The sequence below is a fragment of the Theobroma cacao genome, chromosome 1, assembly GCF_000208745.1.
Source record: "Theobroma cacao cultivar B97-61/B2 chromosome 1, Criollo_cocoa_genome_V2, whole genome shotgun sequence".
In the NCBI taxonomy this organism is placed as follows: Eukaryota; Viridiplantae; Streptophyta; class Magnoliopsida; order Malvales; family Malvaceae; genus Theobroma; species Theobroma cacao.
Window position 1 is genome coordinate 11126520 of NC_030850.1, and position 19254 is coordinate 11145773.

The 19254-nt window shown below is 34.1% G+C and overlaps 2 protein-coding genes and 1 pseudogene across 3 annotated transcripts; 1 reads left to right on the top strand and 2 right to left on the bottom strand.

The window, feature by feature from the left end:
- Window positions 4041-5914, bottom strand: LOC18612275 (probable pectinesterase 8). The gene is made up of 5 exons (XM_007048993.2): window positions 5490-5914; window positions 5210-5381; window positions 4797-5003; window positions 4388-4647; window positions 4041-4288 (listed from the first exon to the last, which is right to left on the bottom strand). The coding sequence occupies exons 1-5, from the start codon at window positions 5882-5884 to the stop codon at window positions 4132-4134; spliced, it is 1191 nt and encodes a 396-aa protein (XP_007049055.1). The 5' UTR covers window positions 5885-5914; the 3' UTR covers window positions 4041-4131.
- LOC18612276 lies at window positions 6702-8387 on the top strand (annotated as a pseudogene).
- LOC18612277 (transcription initiation factor IIE subunit alpha) lies at window positions 8689-17691 on the bottom strand. 2 transcript variants are annotated; one of them, XM_007048997.2, is made up of 11 exons: window positions 17529-17691; window positions 17221-17308; window positions 16995-17117; window positions 16270-16390; window positions 15783-15911; window positions 15500-15609; window positions 15204-15387; window positions 11493-11690; window positions 10706-10939; window positions 10376-10580; window positions 8689-9201 (listed from the first exon to the last, which is right to left on the bottom strand). In XM_007048997.2, exons 2-11 carry the CDS (start codon window positions 17241-17243, stop codon window positions 9107-9109), a joined length of 1422 nt encoding a protein of 473 aa, XP_007049059.1. In that variant the 5' UTR covers window positions 17244-17308; window positions 17529-17691; the 3' UTR covers window positions 8689-9106. The 2 variants fall into 2 exon arrangements, with proteins under 2 accessions (XP_007049059.1, XP_017984141.1); XM_018128652.1 differs by having other exon boundaries at window positions 17445-17691.

Here is a 19254-nt window from a genome sequence, read left to right on the forward strand (position 1 = left end):
AATTGATAAATAACTAAAATACTCAATGATGAAAAATCCGAAATAATAAATATGTCTAAAACATAAAATTTAAATATTTACTTGTATAAAATATATATAGTAATAAATTTATAATTGTTATGAAAAGGGAATAAGGTAGATAATAAAAAGAGAAAAATGGAATCAAAATATATATAATTATGAAATAGGATATCTTGCTGTAGATTTTGAGTGAAAAGATAGTTTATATAGTAAAAATATACACTCAAACAGCATAGAAACATATATGATCCATAATATGCATAATTATAAATGGAAACATAGAAAAAGAGAGTCCTTAAGAAATAGCAAGGAAGACATAGGAGAATTTAGAAATAAAAAATAATAATGAATTCCATAAGCATAGCATATATCTTTATTGCATCATGCATGTCATGGCATATAGATACTTTTGTTCACGAATATAAGTCCCGATGATAGGATTTTTCGAAAATCTTGCGAATGCGAGTTTTTCTCGAAAAGTTCTCTAAGTGAAAGGATGTCTCCGGATCCCACCAGTACGATGGGAGGGCTTGAGAAACATATTTAATAAAAAGGCTTTTACTCGTAATAGGTTTACATTCATGAAAATATTCTTTTTCTAAAAAGCGTACAATAACCCCGATAATGAGATTTTTTCGTCAATTTACGAAGGTGAATTTCTCGGATAATTCTCTAGGTGAGAGAATATCCTCAGATCCCACCAATATGATGGGCAAATCCTGGAGAATGTCATCAATAAAAAGTTATTTGTCTGACATTATTTGAATTTCATGGCATGCATTTCACAATACCTCATGTTCATATCACGCCTTAGAGTCAAATAAAATATTTTGATAAAATAAAGGCTAAAATAAATTAATAATAACTAAAGAAACATAATAAATTTAATGATTAATGCCCCTAATTGGATAATTTAAAAATCAAATGGTACCATTCATGGAACGGGCGTCACAAGGGTACTAATCCTTCCCCGGGTGTAACTGCACTCCCGAACCTAGTCTTAAAAGACGTAGACCAGTTTAAAATTCTCTCGACGGACTTAAAATCAATTTAAGACTTCATCGATTAGAATCAAATCAATAGGTGGCCAATCACACCTAAAACAAATATTGGTGGCGACTCCCTAGTGTTTTTCTTGCGTCCAACGGTCGGGTTTTCAGACCTGCACATTACGATAGAAGAGTGTGAAATATGTAAAGGCATTGGATGGGAGGATGAAAAAATTTCAAGAATGTGTTGAACACGTTGGTATTGATGCAGGTGTTGGGTTGTGTTTAGATGCGTCAACTAGATGGAATTCAACATAATTGATGCTTGAAAGTGCAATCAAATATCAAAAAGCTTTTGCTAGCCTCCAATTTGTTGATAGAACTTATAAATATAATCCATCTGATGAGGAATGGGGGAGAGCAATGATAATTTGTGAATTCTTGGAGCCCTTTTATGAGACCACAAACTTGATATTTGGTTCATCTTTTCCAACTTGTATTTCATGCAAGTTTGGAAAATTGAATCGATTTTAAATGAGAATTTGCATAATGAAGATGAGATTATCAATGATATGTCTCAAAATATGAAAATGAAATTTGACAAGTATTGGAAAGATTATAGTATAGTGCTTGCATTTGGAGCTATTCTTGACTCAAGGATGAAACTTGATTTCTTAAAATTTTTCTATTCTAAGATTAATGTTTTTACCTGTCATGGAAAGTTAGAAATTGTGAAGACAAAATTGTACGAGCTATTTGAAGAATATGCAAGCAACACTCGTGCATCAAGTACATGTTCTCACTCAATGAGTAATTTGCCTAAGCAAGCCAGAGGGGGAACTAAACCCAAGGAATCAAAGATCTTTAGTATAAGTTTTGTGTCTTTCCTTCATCTTATTACATGAGAATTTATGTTACTTTATTTATGTTTTGATAATTTTTTTTTTGTCTATGTATTTAAAAATTGTAAGAGTTCAAAATGTTTTAAAATGAAACAATGTCTATTGTTGGAAAGTCTGAGTTTGATGTTTATTTAGATGAGGTAAAGCTTGATTATGAAGTATTTGAAGACTTGGATGTGCTTAATTATTCGAAGGATAATGCTAAGCGCTTTCTTGATCTTTCTATTATGGCACGAGATGTACTGAGCATTCCGATTACTACGGTAGCATCATGCTTTTAGTATTGGTGGTCATGTTCTCACCAAGTTTAGAAGTTCCCTCTGCCATGAAATTGTTCAAATGCTTGTCTGCACAAAAAATTGATTGCATGGCTTTTCTTAACTGTCAATGGTATTGTTTCGTTTATATATTTCAATGTCTTTAATTTTTACTTGTTAAATTAATAATTTTAGTTAAAATTAAAACTCACTATATCTGTTTCTTTTATAGCAATGAATATTATATTATAATGATTTAGACTTGGACACATCATTGCTGTCCAAATAAGATTCAAATGTTTTGATTGAGGACGAAGATTGAGAAGGACATAAATTAGTCTTGAACTTTATAAATATTTGATTATGTACTTATGTTGATGAGATTGTAATTTGTGTTAAAGATTGAAATTTTATTTATGTTTGATGTACTTTATTTTCTTATTTATGTTTGGTGTAATTTATTTGTTTGTAATATATTTTTATTATTCTATTTGTGAATTAAATCAAAGCATAATTTTATTGATTTGGAGTAAAAATATTTTTTTTGAAAAAAAAAAATGAGTTGGCCCAGCCCGGCCCATGAGTTAACAAGAGTTGGGCTGGACTGGGGATTTGATAACCCATATAAAAAATGGGTTGACCAAACCCAACCCATATTTCTCAACCCATATTGACAGGTCTATTTGTATATATAAATAATAAATATAATTGAAGTCCTTACTAACTTTTTATTACCATTCATTAAACATAATGTAATTGCTAATAAGCATGCATGTACTTGAAAATGATAATAGCATTATTATTTTAAGTTTTTTTTCCTTAATTCATTATTTAAAATATAATCTCTGTTATGCTTTAAATTAATTAATCCCAGATTGTATGCTTATGTTTTTTTTTGGGGGGCCAAGATTGCATGTTTATGTTTCAAGTATAAGTCTTATAACTTGAATTCCTCCCATCCCATCCACGCAACACTTAAGAGGTTCTACCTCTTTTACAAGTTTTGTGTATCATTTTCCATTGCCAAATTTGTAAACCAGCAACAGTTTCAATTTTTCTTTTCTTTGAATAGAACCTTTTTGAGCAAGTGAGCTTCATCAATTACTAAATATGTATTGAGATTGCATGAAAACCTTCCCTTGATTGTCTAACATATATCTTATCCAAAACAGATGCCTTCAAATTCCAGAGTTTTCTTTTATTTACATGTAATATTAAATTACACAATTAAAGTTAATATCTCAGTGATTAAAGTTTAACTTTAACCACTGAGATATCTCCTTAATTTTTTTAAATTTTGATAAAATCATCATAAATTTTATGAAAAATTATCTTATATGTACGTCCATAGAGTATTTGAACTCCATAAATGGAGTTAGAAGGTTGATATGTGCCATTATAGTATATTTTTAAAAATTAATAAATTTATTAATTATTAAATAAGTACGTGTCAACTCTTTAACCCGATTCGTAAAGCTAAAAAGCCTCTGACGTGCATAGAATAATAACCCGAACTTTGTTATAAGGAAAAACGGCAACTTCAACAAAATCATCTTATCAATTGAAGGTTATTTTTAGCCATCAACGTTAATTAGTTGAGTGGCAAAGATCCAAAGTAATTCGTTCCAGTTAAATCAATTTGCCACCATTTATAAAGTACAATTAATAGACTAAAATAATAATAATAATAATTCAAGAAAGGTATTCATCTTAATCTCAACTATTTGTTTGATACGTCGTGATAAAAATATGTATTGGTTCAATTTTAAACATGTATTTATGAATATGGTCTAACTAGGAATTGGTAGATTGATGTCATCATTGAACATATTTGTCCAATAAATTTGTGCCACGTCCATAAAAAGTTGGAATAAATTAAATTGTTAGGGCAAGTAGCATCATTCCATTATGTTATTATTACATGAATTATTCGGGGATCACTATCAATGTTGAGTAAGGTTGCTAATTATTGTAGGATTGCAACCACTGATCCCCATCAATATAGGAGGTATTAAGGAAAATAGAAGCTTGAGTATCATCCAGCTTTTGAACGTAAGGGGCTCTCAAAGTCGTGTTAGCTCCGTCACCCGTGCAATTATACTCTCCATAGGAGATGGTCCTGCATTGCGTTCATAAGCCAAAAGCAAATTTAGTCGGTAATGTGTATACGTTAGAACTAACATATAGTCAAATTAACCATGAGTATTGCAGTCCATACTGGTCTCTTGCAGGATCGTTGAAGTCATTCCAGCCCTCTGGTGCAATAATATCTGTCATGGATGTCAAAGCAAAAACTACCCGCGAGAATGGTCGCCACGCTCGACCTAGCCATATTCTTCCTGTTCCTCCCACGCTACAATTCACGAATGCAAACCCGGTGTTCTCATCCCCGGAAGCTCTTCCATGTGCCGTGACGGCTCCATTTATGCCTTTGGATCCCGGAGCAACGGGGTTTGCCATGGAAACCAACTGGCAATTCTGTTCCAAATGTGTATTACAAGGGGGTAAATTGAATCGTTATAAAGGTTTTGGTTTCGCAAGGTGACTGGACTGGACTGGACTAGACAGCCGAGAGGACATATGCAAGTTGTAAAATGCAGTGTAGATTGCTTCACAGTAAGCATTACCTCATATAGAGACCTTCCATTCCCAAAAATGAAGTCGATTGAGCCCTGTATATAGCAATCCTTGAAGTAATGGCGACCTCGGTCGTCATGAAGTGTGTCTTGAGCACCAAAGAATCCGCAACCCCAGAAGGCTGCTTGGTCTCCTGCTATTCTAATTGCCACTGCTTGTGCCCCAACATCACCAGGACGTGCGATAGGAGCTACATTCTGCCATAAATATATGATAAAAGCTCGAATACATTATTCGACAGCACAAATTTCATTTCTCGTTTTATTAATGTATTTTGATATACTTTTCTTATATATATAAATAAAAAGTTCATGTCTTCTTCATCGAAAACAACATTTAATCTTTATTCGTAATTATAATTAACAAATTTTATATAGATTTATTGAAGTATATTATGTCTCACCATGAAGCTAATGTTCTTAGCAATAAAGTTGGCGGAGAAAACTTGAACAGAACCACTATAAAAGGTGCCATTAGCAGAATTAGCAGTGTCATTCCAAACAACTGCAGTTGATGTATAGCCTTGTCCTTGAAATGTAATATTGGGTTTGGTTTTTGGAATAGTGACTTTCTCACTGGAAAAAGCAAAGGCATCGCATTCAGGCTTATGAATATGACCCAAAAGAAAAAAGGAAAAGAGAAAAAAGAGTTCATTATAGAACTTGGAAAGAACAGCGTCTCACTAGTAAATGCCCGAATTGATCCATATTACGGTTCTTCTCATGCTAAAGTTTGCAACTGCATCAACTGCTGATTGCACTGTCGTGAAGTTGCAACACCCGTTTCGATCAACACAAAGCGTCAACGTTGTGTTGGTTTCAGGAGGTGGAAAGTTTGGTGGGAAGTCATCACAAATTGATCCTGTTTTGCCCTTATCAGGGTGTTTACGATGATGTCGATGTAGGCTGTCGAAGTAAAATGGAATGAATGTTGCAATGATGGATGAGGATGAACAAGTGGTTATACTAAAATCAACAAGATATTTGAGGAACTCAGGGCTTGGATTTATGACAACTCTGGATGCAAAAACAGCAAAAATGGCAACAAGAACAGTGGAAAAAATGCTTTTGGGACTCATTGGTTTCTTTTTCTTATGGGATGAGGGAGAGATAAGGGATAGGAGATATATATTTAAAGGGGAGGATGCATAAACATGCACTTGAAGTTTAAGGGTAGATGGCATGCCTTGCAAATCACCCTGTCCTTTGGTAAATTCTTGTTAGAATTTCCAACCTACCAAACATAAGCGATGACCACCCAAAAACAAAAAAATATATGGAGGGACAAGTTTAGACTTCACTTTTTCATGCTCCTTGTTCGGGTCCACTCCCCAGGCCCAATTCTGCCACTGCCAACCAGTAAGTGTGCCTACGCCTTAAGCTTTTCCAAATTAATTCACCAAATTTTGTCCATTGGAATTGATAATTTATTTCACGTCTCCGGTCTCTCAAACATTCATCGTTCTCTCCAGCTGAGTCACGAGAATGATGGTTTATTTAGAAAGAAAATGAAAAAAAGTCAACATTATACACCCATATTTTGTTGACAAAGGGTTCATTTATTACTCTCAATACTTGCTATCATGGTTTATTTTAAAAGAAAAAGAAAAGAGTCAACATTATACACCCATATTATTATGTTGACAAAGGGTTCATTTGTTACTCTCAATACTCGCTATCATGGTTTATTTAAAGTTCAAAAGGAAAGAGTCAACATTATATACCCTTATTATGTTGACAAAGGGTTAAAGGGTGTTTATCAATAGTTCAGCACCATCTTTCTGCTACGCAACATATGTTAAAATGTCATTGTAATTCACCTTCTTTATCAATACTCGCCTTAATTTTCTTATCAAACTCGCTTTCATAGTAACTTATAAAGAAAAAGTAGCTGTAATATAATTATAATATAAACCAAGATTATGTTGACATAGAGTCAAAAGAGTTAGCAATATTTAAGAACGAAGGAGAACGAGAAGTAAAGCACACTAACCAAATTAAGACCACCAAGGATAGCTGCAAATGAGAAAAGCCAAGCTATTATTCATCCCTGTTCCAGGAATTGGTCACCTGGTGCCTATTTTAGAGTTTGCAAAGCGGCTGTTTGATCGATATGATCAATTTTCAGTAACAGTTATTGTCATTCCATCATCATTCGTCCCTGATTCAGATGCATATACAAAAACTCTAGCTGCATCATCCGATTCTCGGATACAATATGTCAAGCTTCCTCGATGTGATCCTCCTTCGCTAGATCTTTTCTATAAATCAGCAGAAAAGTTTTTCACTACTTTTTTAGAGAGCCATAAAGCCCACGCCAAAGAAGCTATAATCAACCATGCTTTGCCTGATTCAACCTCCAACTCAGTTCCAGTCGTTGGCTTGGTTTAGGACTTCTTTTGCACTGCCATGATTGACATAGGGAAAAAACTTGGAATTCCTTCGTACTTGTTTTCCGCCTCGAGTGCAGCGTTTCTTAGCCTCATGTTCATCCTTCCAACTCGACATGATCAGGCTGGTCGTGAGTTTGAGGAATCAGATCCTGAGTCAATCATCCCAGGTTATGCAAAACCTGTACCTACTGGTGTTTTGCCCCTCCTTTTTATTTAACAAGCAGGGGGGCTACCTTTCATTGCTAGAACATGCAAGAAGATTCAAGGAGGTTGAAGGTTTTATTATAAATTCATTTGAAGAGCTTGAAACACATGCGTTCAAGTCTTTGATGGAATGTTCTATTTCTACACCACCCATCTACCCGGTTGGTCCACTGGTCAGTCTCAAGGGTCAGAAGATTTTACAGATTGACAAAGCTGAAAACAATGAGATCTTGGGATGGCTTGATCAACAGCCTCCATCATCAGTAGTTTTCTTGTGCTTCGGAAGCTTAGGGAGTTTTGATGAGCCCCAACTAAGCGAAATTGCATGTGGGCCCGAGCGTAGCGAGTTCAGATTCCTGTGGTCAGTGCGCAAGGCGCCAGCAAAGGGCGAATTCGAGGCACCAAGGGAGTACACTAACCTTGATTTAGAGGGTATCTTGCCAGATGGATTCTTGGAGAGAACAAAGAAGAAAGGGAGGATTTGTGGGTGTGCACCCCAAGCGGATGCCCTAGCCCATGAAGCAGTTGGAGGGTTTGTGTCACACTGCGGGTGGAACTCTATCTTGGAGAGCTTGTGGAATGGGGTACCAGTTGCAACATGGCCAATCTATTCAGAGCAACAAATGAATGCATTTCAGATGGTGAAAGATTTAGAGCTGGGTGTGGAGTTGAAGTTGGATTATAGGATGAGCAAGGGTAAGCTTGTGATGGCGGATGAGATAGAAAGAGCCGCTAGATGTGTGATGGATGGTGAAAGCGAGGTCAGATTGAGGGTCAGGAAAAGGCTAAAAAGATTAGAGAAGCTGTGATGGATGGTGGAACTTCATTTGCTTCTTTCGGGGAATTGGTTAAGGTTATGCTGGGGTAATGCACTTCTTCTGCAAGTTTGGAAGTCTGAAAAAGGCAGCTTATTTGTGCTTACATTTCGTTCATTAATTAATAAAAACCTTCCTCAGTCTCCAAACAGAACGGCTGATACTATTTATACAGCATTTTGTTAGGGAAATGTTCATACATTTCTAGGTCTGGTTTGACATTGAGATTAAGTTGAAAATTAGTCGTTTAAAAAAATATAGAAGAAAATATTGTTCAAATACAAGTTTGGATTACAATTTTCCAACGATTTACAGGTATAAAACTCTACTCCAAAGCTGGTCTTTAAAATTTAAGCCTTACACTTGGAGCAATAGTGGGGTTGTGACCTATGACCTCTTGGTATCCGTAGTTTTCGAGGCACATATGCCCTGTCTTCAAGTCTTGATACTTTGCAAACATTAAAAAACAGATGGCAACGAAGATACTTGTGATTCTCGCTGCTGTTTTTTTACATAACGCTGTTGAAATTAACTCTATTCAGTACCTTGCTCAAGAACACAAGCTCCAACTGATGGAAACAGAAATTACAATTGTGATAAATGTCTTTGTTATACTGCTTTGTCTACAAGGCAAGCTCATGAAAATCAATTTCTAAGACTACAAACATTGTTTTTGACTTCTCACAGCAAACTAATGGCACAAAGTCTAGCGATCACAAATAAATTTGATACCAATGATCCAATTGGAGGGGCTTCAGTTGTAAGAGCACATGAAGATGTGAAGAATTGCAAGTAGAGAGCAACATTTACACCACCCGTTCCCAACGTTGCTAACGCCATGAAGACCAAGAGAAGCTGAACCATTCACTTAGGAAAATCTTTGCTCTCTTTAGCCTTCCTCCCAATCTACATCATCCTCATCATCTCCAGAAGCTTCCGCTTCAACATTCAAGTCATTAACCTTATAACTCTCAGTTGTATTGCCTGAAATTGCATATAGCAAATTATTTTATAGGGAATACACAAATATCATCATCATAATGAAATTATGATTAGGACAAATTTTGTATCAAAAAGATGTATGGGGCATGAGGATTGAACTTATATCAACTTGCTTCCATGACTGGCACAGAAAGTTAATGGCAAAACTCAACTTGATTTACTGCAAATTATTTCTATTATTACAAACACACTTTAAATGGCAACAAAAATCCTATAACATGCACATGGACATGAGTTAAATATTTCAACAGAGCACAGGAAGACAGATATTTTTCCCCCTACCAGTAAGTATACTAAACATATCCTATTGTGAATTAAGAAATAACATGCATGTATATATGTATATGCAGTAACTGTTTGCTGGGAAAACCACACTAGGCAGCGATCAATTATGAAAATAACTATCTACTGCAATTCTGCACGCCTTGAATAGCATTCAATGTGAAACTTTTTGAGGCCAAAAAAAAGTGAAACTTTCTGAAAGTTAAAGAAATAATGATCCTATGCATGTATACATTCTGGTCATTATTTTTGATGTTGATTGATAGGAAAGTATTAGCAACATTATGTACAATTAAAATATCCTGCTATTAGATAAAACTGAAAATTTTGCACCCGAAACTAACTATTTGTTTTTATTTATCTAGTACTAAGTTAACAGTTGATGAAAATTATTATGACTCAATTTAGGGATTTTGTCCAAAAAAAAAACCATTTAGGGAAAATTTGGTATATTCTTTAAATTTAAAAACTGAATTTAATGATTTGTTTGATACCAACAAATACTGAATTTTAAAAAATATTAGTTTTCCGCTCTATATGTATGTACTCAATTTGATATAAAATATGAAAGTAGATAACATTATGAATTACAATAAAACATGGGAAAAAGGAATTAAATTATATTTGATGGCTTACCCATAAATTATTGATTTGGCTAAATATATTCTAAGATTTAGCAGTAAATTCCCCTTGCACAGTTTTCAAAGATTTTTTGCTTATTAAATATTCTTTTAAATGGTTAGTTATATGAACAAGAACAACCAAGCATGATAACAATTTCAAGTAGTTTAAACATTTAATTTTCAGCAGTTTTCATAGTCATCCAATAGCAACCAAGTTATATTCTGAATACAAAACAAAATAAAGCACTTACCTGCAAGAGGGGCTTCTTCCCAATCAATATCATCATCTCCCTCATCGTCATCACGTTTAACTTTCATGCCAACTTGACGCTTGGAAGGGTCAGAATGACTACTGGAGAGAGGAATGTCTGATAATTCTTCTTGTTTCTTAGCAGCTTCTTCTAGTTCTTGTTGTTTCTTGTACAAAGCAGCATAATAGGCTTTAAGATACTCGTCCTTCAATACAACAGGAAAGCAAGTAAATTAAAAACTTTAATCAGAAAAAAAAGAAAGAAAAAAGAATGATTCAAAGAACTAGATGGATATAGACAAAATGAAGGAATCCATCTCATTCTACGTACCTGTAAATTCTTCTTATCATCAGTTCCAATAGTCGACTTCTTGTCATCTGAAAAATCTGGTTGTGCTGAAGTGCCATCTGTCTTTGACTCCTGCTTGACCTCTCCACGTTGTTCTTTTGTCAGGTTCATTCCTTGCTTTATCATCCAAGGTGGCAATACTTTCAAGGATGTGCCTGCACTTTCAGATTTGGCATCTTCTTCCTTGCCATCAAGACCAGAAAAAGCAACTTCAACCTGCCAAGCAGGCCCAAGAAGCTTTGAAAACAATCGAAGTTGATGGTAGAACATCCAATATTTGAAATTAAAAAATGTCATGCCCAACACAATAGAGAAAAGTTTCTAGTAAAAATAGCAACAGAAAATCCACACTCCCAAAAAGTACAAAGCATAGAAAATAGATAGTTTGGTTGAAGACTGATATATGACAGGAATAACTCCAGAAAGCTTCCAAAACTATTTCTCCTTGGAATAGTATGGTCTAAGCAGAAATCTGTTTCAGCATCAATGGTTACTAGCTTTCTCAAATGCATCAGATGCCTTTAGTTAACTTAGCATTTTGCATGAAAATTCAATACACACACACAATTTAAGATTGTAAGCAAATTTGAACCTCCAAAAATTATTGATACATGACTACAAACACACATACAAGAAAAAAAAAAGTGTTAGGAGAGTTAAACTACAAATTCATACCAAAGTCTAGCATCAATATTACATAAATATTAGTACATTTTAAGCAGTTGCACCTGACATTAGACATCAAAGAGAAATACAGTTGAAGTCTTACCTTTGTCTCCCCAAGAAATGGCATAGGTGTTCCACCATAACCCTGAGAAGATCTGGAAAGATCATTAGAACCAGAATCACCATTTATTGCACGCCCAGCAGCACTTGCTCGAGCTTCCCATGCTTGTAGACTTCCAAATTCTGGAACAGGCAAATCTTTTACTCTGCTGAGTTGTTCCATTAGAGGTTTAAGCTGTACCTGCAGTCATATCATCGCATCACCTCTTTAAAAATGGCCTACAAAATATACACCACGAAAAGACTGAAGTGACATATAACTGTAAAACAAATGGATAGGGAAATAAGGTAAATGCAATGGAATTCAAAGAATTAGTGCTGATGATCAAATTTGGTTGTCGAGGCTATATAAAAAGAAAGTTTTGGCAATGTGAAAGAGAGAAACAATCTGAGGACAGGACAGTTTTGCAATGGCTTTTCTCCAAGCTCCCCAGAAGGTAGTAAAAATCAATATTAAGATTATATTTCCTTTTCATAATTCTTCATACTAGCAGATTCAAGAGGAGCTTAAATATCTCTTGGTGTTTGATCCTTAGATCAAGATTGATGGAAATGAATAAAAGGGCATGCCAGCCGTGTGAGCGGGATTACGGAATGACAGCTAACCCAGGAAAAACTGCATTTCCCACTGCTTATTTCTATGGTCATCAATGTTTAAATTCAGGTTAGGTAGCCACTATATAATTCTAGAGAAGACCTATGATCATGTATGATGGTGCTTCAGTGATCAGAGATAGGGAGATCGAGCAGATTGTGCAGACTGCATATCTAAGAGCCATTTCTCCATAGTTGCCATTATAACAGGGTAAGCCTCTTAGCCCTTTCTATTTATTCTGTGATCAAATGATAGATTAGAATTTCAAGCAAAATATTTATTGAAAATACAAGAGAGAATTTAAAAATACTTTTGGAGGTTATTCTGCATAACAAACATTTTTTAAATTAGAGGCTTTAATTTCTTTCGGAGCTTATGGGCTATAAGGATAGTTAATTTGGTTGACTGTTTCCAATTAGATGTTTGTTGAGAGCTTTTATGGTTATACTAATTACTGTGTTTAAGCTCGGATTCAAGTCAACTTTTATATACCTGTAATGACCAGGCTTATCTAATAAATTAGCATTTTAGGATTAACTAACCTGGTTGCCAAGCTTAAAGGCATAAATAGTCACTGTAATTTGTCTTGACTAAACCTTGGTCATTGTTTTATGTTTATTCATTGCTTCCATAGTTTGTGTTTAGATTTAAAATGCATAGCTTGCAGTACTCAATCCGTCTTTCTAAAGAAAATTGAAGAAAAGCACATCTGCAACTTCTTTCAGCCTTAAATAAATTTCTTCCAGGTTGACTACCTCTCATGGTGACTTTTCAGGCTATCTAATGGACTCTCTCAGCAGACTAGTAAACTAATTTCTTCAGTAGCCCTTGTGGTATTAACAAGAGCAGGAAGTTGTTTCCCTTAATTCACATCTTTTCAACAGGATTTAATCAGGTGTTTTTTCATCTTTGAAAATGTTTCCAGGTTCAAAGTAAAACTGAGAAACAGTGAGCTTGTATCAGTATGAAGGTGTAGAGGATAGCGCTGGTTCAGTGACTAGTTTTGGGACATTCCCAAATCTCCTTCAAGATTTTCATCTCCACAGCTAGTACGGTTAAAGATGCTATTAACCAGAGATGGAAGAAGTAACCTGTTGCATGGAGGGAATAACATTCTAAGGGGCAAAGAGCTATGCTTATCAGAAGTTAATGGACTATATTATAAGAGAAGATACACAGAAATACCATTTAATGAGGTAGAAAAGATGAGTTTAAACATCACCCAGCTCAGGTGAGAAAGGTGTAAGACAATGAAGGTAAGTTGTCCACAAAGTGAGAATCAAAGAAGCTGGACTACTTCACCATTGTTCCAAATATAGGGTAGCACAGCAGCAGGCTATTAGGACTCGATAGGATGCTTTTGCAAGAAACATCTTCTGAAGTCAATGACAGGGGAAAGGTTTTTGTTTGGAAGGATATTTAGAATGCAAAATGCAGAGGAAGGATTGAAAGGTGAGTTTCCTGATTTATCTTTCAATGTGGAAGATATGGAAACTTCATAACTTCTTCCCTTTAGTGTCTGCTAAGGTATGGTCAATGATCTGTTCTCCCTTTATGATTGCTTAAGCAATGCTAAAAACAAAGACTGATCAGCAGGCTAGTTGGAGAGATATCGATGCCAACGCCTCAACTATTGATAATAATCAGTCTTTTCTGATGTAAAGTCTCCAATTCCACTTCATTTCCAATTTCTCCAGATCATTTTACTGGTGTTATTTTACTATTTTCTCCCTGTTCTATTCTTGTAGGATTCCCTTGTTTGACAAGTAAGTAAACAAATAAAAGCACATATAATCAACAAAAACTTGCACTATTATCGAAAAGAGTAGCAAAACAGTAATATGTAACAAATTTGACAAAAACATCAAAAATAAAGTCAAGAATAAGAAGTGCATGCATTAAGTCTTAGGAAGCTGAACAGTGGAGAAACCAGATTACAACTACTCAGTTCAATTCAACTCACAGGGAATGAGCATTTCAGGATTACAGAGAATCTCAGATAGAGTTGACAAAAATTGAAAACATTTAGAAGCCACAATCAAAAGTCCACCAGACAATTTGTTATTGAATATGCTCATATGATAATCAAATGAGAATGAACAAGGGAGAAAATACAAGTTTAGACAGCATGAACATGCAACCAACCCCCCCCCCCCCCCCCCCCTAAAAAAAAACTAATAATAATAATAAAGCACACACATTAAAATATCTTGTGTCTTTTCTCTCTTCTGATACATTCATCCATTAAAGGTGAACGGATTCAGCACTATTGTGCATGAAAAAAATCGAAAACCATTGACAAAGAAAACAACAAACACAAAAGAATCAATAAATTCCAACAGGACAGATTAGCAGAATTAGAATCATTTGCTCTGTTGCATACAAACCAAAGCTTAATGTTTGCATGGCCTTTGCTCCACTGCTTTGAACACCTAGCTATTCAAAGAACACAAAAAGCTAGGTGTCTATATTTCTATTTTGCCCACAAGTTCTTTACATAGCTTTTAGAAATGCATTGACAAGTGGGAACCCTCCTGGACCAGTGTCATCTAACATGGCAGAAGCAACCAGCAAAAACTAAAAAAGAACACTTCAAGGTGGGCACAGTAAACTCCATGCAACAGATCATGTTCTCCTTACCCCCCAAATTGAATGATATGTGTTTCCTATTTACGCACAATAGAGTAACAGCAACATGGATTTCCTCAGAATCACTATTTCTCTATTTAGGTTCCTTTTTTTCCCTTTCAAGAAGAATTCAAATGAAACACCAGATTCCTTCACCATCAGAAGCCAAGGACAAAGAATTAAGCTAAATTCAATGGACCTCATTGATTTGAGCCAATGTTAATATTTGAACCTTTAATAAAGTCTAATAATATTCAAAGCAAATATGGCGAGTAGAAGGGATCTTTATATTAATAACATGCTTTTCACATGCAAGATGTATTTAAAAAAACTGTGAACCTACTAAAATTTTGTAAGCTAACTCATAAAGGGATTAACTTCCTTATTTCAATAGATTCACAAAATAGATCAAGTACAAATGAAATACAAAATATAAGATAACAAAAACAGGAAATTTTAAGAAAAAATTACCTCCATTTTTTGAAGCATGTCCTTCAATTTTTCACGTCGCCGTCGTCTTGCATTGTCATCTCCATCTCCTACATCTTGTGCTACTAACTTGTCGCTCTCCGCCACCAATTCTCCATTACATCTTTCACAGTGAAAATATTCATCCTCCAAAGAAACCAATCGCAATGCATCCAAAGCATTGTATCTGAAGACATGATACCAGGACACCCTCAATAGCCAAATATGCATTTCATATGACCCAAGGAAAGAAAAAACAGAAGAAAAAGAGGAGGGAAGAGAAAGGCAGTGGCAGAAACCTTTTCCCACAGTTAGGGCACACATACTCCTGTACAGTATTCTTGTCCTCAAGTTCATCCTTTAGTTTTTTCTTCATACGATGCAGTCTATACCTAACAACATCATATATCTACAAAACACATTGCTTCAGGAATTTCACAAACTCAGAAGCCAGAATCTGCTCTGAAATGGATAAAAGGCAAAGAGGTCTAATGCCTTAGCTATCCAATCCAGTATTATCATATTAATCAATGCATAACAGAATTGGAAAAAACAAAAAATGAAAAGAAATAAAATAGCAACCTGTGCATAATCCAGACAACAGTAAGAGTGAGTGTGCAATTTAATCTTCTCCTCTCCCTCTTTTCCACCATGTTGAACATCAACTGTCGCAGCTACTGCAGCACTATATATCTTTGCTCCTTTAGCCGTCTGTGACCAAACCAAACATCAGTATGCAGGCAAAAACAAAACAAGGGTACAATATGACCAAAAACTTGTTCACAATAAATGGAAACTAGATTTGTGGCCACTAACACAATACCACTATGCCTCAATTCAATGTGAAAATAAGGTACAGCTGAAAATAAAAACAGGGGAAAAGAAAGTGATCTTCAATCCTTTTACATCCTCAGTGTATGTTTTGAAAATTAATAAAGACCAAGAACATGATGATTCAGAAAAATGCAAAACAAAAAATCTACCTAGAAAATCAAGCAGAGTGACAACTATGAAACATCAGTACAGGGGAAGAAAAAAGAAAAGAAGAGGAACTATATCAGACACTAACCTCTCTCCTATGATCACGGGTGACTAGTTTTTCTTCCTCAAATAGCCGTAGAGTCCGGCGAAGTTGCTTTGAATGTAGTTTCAACTCCTTTGCCAAATCTTCTTCCCTAACCCATTGTCTCCTAGAAATGAAAGGGAAAATTGTGAATTACAATAACAGAATGAAGTGGCTTGCACATTGTAAGCCTAAAGGGCAACTCAAACAAGCAGGCATAATATTGTAAGCAAAAGGAATTATTCTTGAAGACAAATATATTTGGCATCACAACATAACTACAAATATAATACTAAAATTATAAAATATTATCCTCCTACCACAGACTACTAGTTGAACTAAAAGAACACTTCCCAAAGTGTTTAGCCTAGTCTAACACTTCAGTTTCACCATATTATACCTATTACAAAAAATCATTCAAATGCCTCGTGCTTCAATGTCCAAAATAGTCAATTTTCGGATGCTTCTAAATGTGCTTTCTTTCGAGACAAGATCACAACTTCAACTGTAAAAGTCTTTTCTAAAACTCTATTTTAAATTATAAAATGCACCACAGACATTTCTATTTTTAATTCAATAAGCCTTAATTTCAAATAAAAAAGAAAAACTTGAATGCTACCTGCCCCATATCTCCTACTAACAAAAGCATATTTTTGCCCTTTTCCTTCCCTTGGTATTAGAAACAAATCCGTCTTTAATAGTTTCCAAGAGATGAAATAAGAAACAGTTACCTTGTAAGAGCATCAAGTACTACTACAGCAATCCCTCTATTATCCCCCCGACCCGTCTTCGGCTGATTATCTCCTTTAGTTGTCACATCATCATAAAACGCACGAGCTGCAAGTTTCACCAACCTGTTTTTCCAACTTCAATTTCAATAAAGACACAAAATAATAGGCAAAGACCAACCCTGTTTCCTGATACCCACTATTGCCCTCATTTGAAGTAAAAGCATACCTGTTAAATGGCTCGATACTCATCTTGTTCAGGGGTAGGCTTTAAAAATTTCTTGAGAAGTGCCCAAATTCAATTTGCATCACGTAATCTGTTTGCGCAAAAGGAACAGCACCAGATAATCAAAAGTATAGCTATCCAGATCCAGAGTGACGGGGTTCGAAAGAGGGGATGGGGCGGATTGTCAATAAAGCCAGGATCGAGGTAGAAACTGTCGGGAAGTTTACGCAGAAAACCCTGATTGTCTTTTCTATGTGGACAGACACGGTAAACGGATTAATTTCATTCACTATCAAAGATTGGAGAAATACCCGTTAAGGAGAAAAGGTAATGGTTGCTGTGATGCGGCTAAATTTTGATGAAATGTAAGCCAAAAAGTAAAAGGCGGCCTGAAGCAAGTAGGCGAAGCGGGGCTTGATTGCCAGAGGATGTGTGCGCGATGTGCCCGGCAGATGGAGAGAGCGCGTGTCTGTGCTTATTACGCAGCTCTTATAATACTAATTAAAAGTAAATTGCTTATTCTACAAGTTCTGAAAATAAAAATATACATAATTCTTTTCAGATATAATATAAGAAAAATTATACATTTTTATATCTGAAAAGGTTAATTAATAAATAAAAAGAATATTATAATTAATAAAAGTTTAATATATAGCGGACAACTTTGAAGCAATTTCATTACTCCATGTACTCAAAGCTGACCCAATGAGCTTCTGCAAGCTTAAAAAAACAGATCTTAATAAAAAATTTTAATACATATAATAATATCTTTTTAAATTTTTAATATTTTTAATTTGATAATAATAATAGACATAATATTTATAAAAAACTATTAAATAATTTTACAAAATTAAAATAAACTTTATTCTTTTATGACATTTAATTAAGTATTTTTATTTTTTATTTTTGAGTCAAATAAATTTTTATATTTTTATTTTGAATCAAATTAATTTTTATAATTAATGATTAACTTAATCAAAATGTCTTTTATCATTCAATACAATATAATATTGACGTGACATATTAAAATGTCATAATTAATGATTATGTGGTATGCTAACATATTATAATTGAAGTCAAAATGCCTCTTATCATTTAATAGCATATAATATTGACGTGATATATTAAAATATCATAATTAATGATTATGCGGTATATTAACATACTATAATTGATAATAACGTGATATACTAATATGATATTATAATATAATTATGTAATAATTTTCACTTTTAATATTAATACGTTAGTGTCATGAAAGAATAAAATAACAAATAATATTTTAATTAATGAAAATTAATCAAACATTAATTATAATAGTTTATTTGATTCAAAATAATATTATAAAAACTTAATTGAAGGAAATAAAAAATAAAAAAAATTAAATTTTTTTAAAGAATTTAAAAACGTTTTCAGACATTATACCATAATAATATTATAAAATCTCTACTTCTAAGAGGAGTTTCCACGCAGCTCGAACGGAACCACACCAAATAAGCTTTTACGAAGTTTCTCGTAAAACACATTTAAATGGAAATTGAAATTGAAATTGATGTGCCTTAATGAAGAAGCTGAGCCAGTTCCAGCCATGACGTGAAATGTACTGCAAAGACAAGCCTAATTTTTTACTTTCTTCTCAACTATTCTGTCCTTGTAGCATATGCTGTGTAGCGCCGTTTTCCTTAACTTTAATTTCTTGAATAAAAATCAGATTTAGACGTTGAGTAGAGCATACAGTGATTCGATCTTGTAGATGTGTCATGGTTAAAAACTAAATTAATCAAAAAATTTTAAAAATTGATTAAATTGACCGAATTCTCGAAACAACTAAAATAATTGAAAATCAAAATAATTTGATCGGTTTAGTCATAAACCAAATAATAAAACATACATTTATATTAAATATTAATATTAATTGTGAGATTGGTGGCATGAACCAAGTGACACAAACTTAGATGATAAAATTATTTACATTTGTTAAGAAATATAATTATAAATTCTTTGGTATGCTCAGGAAAAAAAAAAGTAAACTTTGAA

Excerpts from the sequence above, each read along its gene's own strand:
- LOC18612275 (XM_007048993.2), bottom strand. The coding sequence starts at position 5,884 with ATGAGTCCCAAAAGCATTTTTTCCACTGTTCTTGTTGCCATTTTTGCT. Across the intron at positions 5,382-5,489 it reads ATCAATTCGGGCATTTACTA|TGAGAAAGTCACTATTCCAA; the intron begins GTGAGACGCTGT and ends TGCTTTTTCCAG. Across the intron at positions 4,648-4,796 it reads ATGGAAGGTCTCTATATGAG|AATTGCCAGTTGGTTTCCAT; the intron begins GTAATGCTTACT and ends CATTTGGAACAG.
- LOC18612277 (XM_007048997.2), bottom strand. The coding sequence starts at position 17,243 with ATGAGTATCGAGCCATTTAACAG. Across the intron at positions 17,118-17,220 it reads AGTATCGAGCCATTTAACAG|GTTGGTGAAACTTGCAGCTC; the intron begins GTATGCTTTTAC and ends TTGGAAAAACAG. Across the intron at positions 11,691-15,203 it reads ACATGCTTCAAAAAATGGAG|GTACAGCTTAAACCTCTAAT; the intron begins GTAATTTTTTCT and ends ATATGACTGCAG.